Source organism: Maylandia zebra, linkage group LG7 (genome assembly GCF_041146795.1).
Source record: "Maylandia zebra isolate NMK-2024a linkage group LG7, Mzebra_GT3a, whole genome shotgun sequence".
Classification (NCBI taxonomy): Eukaryota; Metazoa; Chordata; class Actinopteri; order Cichliformes; family Cichlidae; genus Maylandia; species Maylandia zebra.
Window position 1 is genome coordinate 6,367,108 of NC_135173.1, and position 6,000 is coordinate 6,373,107.

The 6,000-nt window shown below is 34.9% G+C and overlaps 1 protein-coding gene across 3 annotated transcripts in view; it reads left to right on the top strand.

The window, feature by feature from the left end:
- Nucleotides 1-4,577, top strand: part of slc1a2b (solute carrier family 1 member 2b) — a 29,007-nt gene extending 24,430 nt beyond the window's left edge. For all 3 annotated transcript variants that reach the window (XM_004563407.5, XM_004563406.4, XM_004563408.5), the window contains exon 11: nucleotides 582-4,577. In XM_004563407.5, coding sequence (XP_004563464.1) covers nucleotides 582-653 — 72 coding nt within the window. In that variant the 3' untranslated portion in view covers nucleotides 654-4,577. The remainder of the gene's footprint in view (nucleotides 1-581) is intronic.
- The last annotated feature ends 1,423 nt before the right edge of the window (nucleotides 4,578-6,000 follow it).

Sequence of the window (6,000 nt, forward strand, 5' to 3'; positions counted from 1 at the left end):
TTGGTCTTACTGCAACTGGCAGATGTTGGTCCCAAACCTTTTGCTTTAATGCACATACCAGTTACAATTTCTAACATGCACATACTTATAGTCTCAAGCATTTAACATGAAAGATGTGTGAAAAATTTAGCCTTAATAAAAATGAATCCACACTGCCGACCTTTTTGACAGGTATTACAGAGCTAATGCTGAGCAAATGTTAAAAAGCTACTCTTTTCAAAGCCTCTATCCAAAGTGATCCTAACTGTAAGTTTTTGCTCCAACCATTAAAAATGAGGGAATAGTATTGGAACGACATTCTCCTTATGAAAGTAACATCAATTAGAAAACTAGTAATTATTTGGTCAGTTAACTAGTTGTTCTGGAGACTACAGCCCTACAAAGCGCTATAGCTAAAAGTAGTCAAATTTAAATAAGAATGTTGTATACAACATTTTAGTTTATAGACATCATATAACAATGCAGTAGTTGATCTGATGCATTATAAGCTTTAAGAATGTGGTGTTATTCTAAGGTCTTTTGACCAGAATTTTCTTTTTTTCTTGGATCCACTGTTTAGATCTTCTGCTAACTTCTTACAGGTAACCTCAGCCACTAATGGCTCTGCTGCGGAGTGCACGCTTGTTGAGGAGGAACCATGGAAACATGAATAATGGCAGCACAGAGATCCCCTGCTTCTGGGCTCCACAAGCTTTCCTGTCTGGTGATATACAAGAATGAATGAAAAATCACATGAACAGAACTACTAATTGTTCTTTTTTATGTAGCTTACATTTCTTTTCTTTTTAAAAAAAATTTAGTCCCTATAAAATTTTAACTGTCTATCTGACTGATATATATGATACTAATTCACTTAATTGTGAAATGATAACATAGGCATACCTCACATGTTAGAGCGCAGTTACGTCCTGTATAGCAGACACTTGCACAACATACTTCAAGACTTGGAGGGTGAAGGAAGGGAGGAAAACAATGGTTAGATAAGCTATTCTTAGCAATACATCCTGGTCCCTTATTTGTATGAGGAGCGAAGAAGCGGAGATGCACTGAGTATCTTACAAGTTTCTTAAAGGTGACACGTTATTATAGTGTCAAAGACAAGTGGGAGTTGGAACATTATTCACGACAGCAATGCAATTTGTAATGAAATCCCCTTCTTTCCATCCCTGTCAGTACTATCACAATGTGTGCACACGGCCACTGCTTTTTGTTTTCATCCCAGCCTCTCATCTAAGAACAAAAGTGTCTCTAAAGTGCTTCTTACTGCAATTATAGTTACCCAATATTACTCAGTATCCCTGTGGACCAGAAAACTGATAAAGGGTTCAGTGAGAACAATAGTGAACAGGAAAAACATGCTGAGCCTCAAAGCACCCAATGGTTTTATTTTATTTTATTTTGTCTACTGTGTAGAAAGGGGATCTTTTTCTTTGTGTCACGCATTCAGTGATATTTAAAGCTAATTTGTGTGTGTGATAGAGAGAGAGAGTGCTAAGGTCAAAACATGACCAAGTCAATTAAAGGGACCAAACAGGCAGAAAATCAATCAGCTCACAGAGGCCTTTGAACTGTCACCATGACATCCATTTTCTTAAACTATCCATTTATAGCACAACAAGAGATAAAACCTCAAAATCTAAAGCGTTGCCCTAAAATTACAATGTATAGAGTATCGGTTTTCACCAAAAATAGTAATTCTTTAATACCAATGAAAAAGACATTTCAATAGTTTAAAACTAAATGTAAATCTAAATGGCATACCTACATAAAATATTGAATAAAATATATTGAAAATATATATTTTTTAAAGCACAAATCGGGCCAGAATGTGAGTGCAGACAATAATCTTTCCAACTTAAAAAAGAAACTACTTTAAAATAAGTGAGATCAAAAGATACTCAGGCTTGTCATGTTTACTCTTACAGGGAAACATATTTTAATCCTAAAATGTTTACTTGTTTGTAAGACCAGTGTTTCCTTGAGAATGGCCTCTTAAGAGCACAACTTTAAAAGCTTTGTCTATGAAAAATGACAGCAAAAGTCTTTGTCAAAAGAAAGTTATTCTATAATATATGAAAATACAGTGAGCACACGTTTATTATTTCAAACTACATTCCAGTGGCTGAGTGAGCCTGTGAACCAGTGTACTAGAAAGCACAGTTATTACTAAACACTGGCATAGCACAAAAGGTGAACAGCTAGAAACGTTTATAAAAAGAAATTGAGAAGGAAGAGCGGCTCGGCTGTCAGATGGATTCTTGGCTTACACGAACAGAGACAGATCCTCTCTGGGAACACCTGCCAGCTTCTTGTTTTAGCCAGATCTAAAAAGGTAAACAATATATTTTTGCCACCAGAGCTCAAGACTGTTTCTACAAACCCTAAATGCTGCAGCTGTTTATCCATAAAGTGGGAAGGTAGTTGATGAAACCAGAATATGAGAACGGACACGCACAGTTATATGCCAGGATGTTCCAGTTATCAGGTAATACACATATAATCATCTCATAGAACTAAATGATTAAAAACACTATATGGCAAATACACAAACAAAGCAGGAATGCTGTCTGTTATCGTTTTCTGGGTGCATGTGTGAGGGAGGTGAAGCTGATGTCAATGTGAATTTGATTTCTTTGCACTGTATTCTTCTCTCCTCTCTTGTTTCTTTTCATCCGTGCTGAATGACCTTGCCTTGAAGGTGTTCGATTCAAACAAATGCCAATTAAAGTAACAGTAGGAAACTTAACACAACATCTAGTGCAGCGCTCTGTCATTTGTCTACTTTTATACATCACGATGAGCGTGCAGCGTTCTGCTCAACATACTGCATAGACTGATGTATATATGCACCATCTTCACACTTTTCTCCAAATGCACACGTAACAAAAATGCAAAAATAAGTAAACAAACAAACACACGGAAGGTCAGTACATTTGTAATTGTTATGAGTGAGTACAGCACTGACACTCTAACCTCTTATGATCTTCACAACACACACAAACACACACATACACATACATATCTTTATATACATATACAGTGAGTAGCCGACAGTGTCACCGATGGGGATTGTGTGTTGGACCAATATTATGTTCAAACTCACGGTTTTAGAAGCATGAATTAAAATAATATGATAATTATTTTTTGCACCACTATCTTAAAAGCATGATGTTTTGAAGTGCCTCCTTGCACTTTGTTTACATATTGTAGGTAACAGATGCTTTTTGTTTGTTTGGGGTTTTTTTTCCAGGGGATGTGGGGGTATCAAAATGGTACGTAGAAATATAGTTTCATTGCTGTGACATTTATAAATGTAATCCTCTAGAGAGAAAAAAATCATCCATGTCACGAGTAAAATTAGATTAGACAAAATGTATAGAGAGGAAAATATGTCATAAATTGCTTGTTCTTTTTTATTCTCTAATACCTGTTAACTAGCTGTTTTAATTAACTGTCACATTCCAGCATATAAATATCTTTTTTTAATCTAATGTAAGTGTTTTGAATGTTTCCTCCATGAAGATATAAGCAGTGTGAATTCATTTTCATTGTACATACATAAATATATAATTGTTCTGTTCAGTGACAATGCAGAATTCTCTGGAAATTATAGTAATCCTGCAAAAAAAAAAAAAAAAAAAAATTCTATTTGCATGAAGAAGAGAAAGAAAAAGACTGAGAAAGAGTGAGATGAGATAAAAATAGGCATGAGGAAGTTTCTGGTTTGATGAGGGGGTCAACACGAGTTATTTGGGTGGGAAATTATTATTATAAAGGTTAGTGATAAGACACAAAAACAGGGGAAAAGGTCATATTTGCTCTGTGTGTAGGACAGTGATGAATCAAACATAGCCTAAGAGTTGATATAAGAGAAAGCTCAAACTTCAATTGTATTCAAATGCCTGTTACAGGATACAGCAACATTCCTCAGGTGACTCATCTAAACACATTTTGTCTTTACAAAGGAAAAAAACTGGTTTAGTCTCAGACATGTTTGTTTACCTGGTGCATTTGAAGACATGGACATCTATATCATTTAGATTCCATGTTAGCATTTCCATAAATCACATCTTCACACATTTGAACTCTGTCATGTCATCAGTCTAGGATGTTTTTAGGAATACTACTTAGTAAGCTGCCTTGACTTGACTTGCCTTTTTACTTTCTGCACAGAAATGATATGCACGCACAAACACCTGGAATCGCTTACCTAAATGGTACTGACTACATGGAAAATAATTGGCACAGCAAAGAGCCAGTATATCTTGAAGCCTGTGCTTTTCTCCTGAAATGTTTTTTTGAAGAAACTCATACACTGAGCTGATAACCTGTTACACTCCTGCCTACAATGTGCTTTGAAGAATTTACTTTTCTAGGCCTTCCCTCTTTGTAAAGCTGTTGTTATCTTGATGTAAAGGCAGAGGTTATGTGTGGGTGAAATTCACTGTTGAGAAAAAAAAATGAATTCTTTTCTCAGTTTATGGTATACATAAAAATCTGTTTCTACATATCAATAAGTGTTGTACCTTTGGTGTACATATACAAATATAACTAATAAATGTTGATTGATAACTAAATTGCAGCTGTTTTGAGACTTTCTTTCTTTCTTTCTTTGTTTTACAACAATTTTTGCACAAAAAAGAAATACATGTATGCTATATTGTGTTTAGTTTTTATTAACTAGTTGTTTTAGTGTAGTATTACTGTATAAACATTTCTAGTAGATTTTATCTTTTATTATTTTTGATTAAGAAGGTAAGGGAGAAAACAGACAGTGAAGTATTTACTGCTTGTTTAAGCTACTCTATCCCATTTTGCTATTAATATTGATCGTATTAATCTTCATTAAGGCAACAAACGGTACACATTTTGTTTAGGTGGTGAACTTGCTAAAGAAAAAAAAGGAACGGATTTGTTGACCCCATTATGCATTGTGAACAAACTCCAAAGCGTCATTGCTTCTAAGCTAATGTGGGAATCCATCAGATAGCCTACTGAATTAGCCTCTGGGCAACTGGTGATTCTGTCGGGCTTCCAGTATAACTAGCTGATGTCTGGAGCCAAGATTTCAATTTATGCCAGTTTTTGTCTTCCAGCTGAATACAGATAAATGTGATAAAAGCTAATGAAAAGCTAAATCATTGGCAGAAGATTATTGGTGGCAGTCCCACATCCCAATAGTCTTTATAGACATTAGTTCCATATTGGGTTTTACATAGAGAAATGTTGTATGTTCCTTTATAAGTAAGTCATTGCTTTTGAAAATTGGCCATTAAATAGAGTGACAGTAAATTTCTGTGGCTTTTTTTTTTTTTTGTTGAAATATAGAGAATTAAACACATAAAATATGACATTTGTGTTGCAGAATGTGGCACAATTCCTCTTTCTGTTCTTAAATATTGGGTGAATTAAAAAAAAGAGAATGCACCTGATTAAGGCTAGAAATGGTTTACTACAAATAAACATAGACTGTATATAAAAGATGAACACTTTCCCCTCTTTTCAATGTTTTTTCTTTTTGCATATTCGTTACATTTACATGATTCAGATCATCAAACAAGTTTTGATATTAGATAAAATATACGATAACCCAAGTAACTATAAAATGCCATTTATAAATTATAAGTTCATGTCTTCAGGAGGAAAAACTATCCTACCTGGCCCTATGCATAATCAATAATTGCCCCATAACCTAAAAACTCGTGCCACCAACATGAAACTCCAATCAAGTATTTGTGATAACTAGCAAACTTTTTCACATCTTCACCTTTGAACTCTCCCACGGATGCCATTTTTCCACTGCCTTTCTTAAAGTTGACTCATGAATGCTGACCTTAACTGAGAGAAGTAAGTTCTTTAGATGTTGTTCTGGATTCTTTTGTGACCTTCAGGATTAGTTGTCTGTTTTGGAGGAATTCTGGTAGGCTGGCCACTCCTGGGAAGGTTCACTAAAGTTTTCTCCATTTGTGGAGAATGCCTCTAATCAGGGTTCCCTGGAGT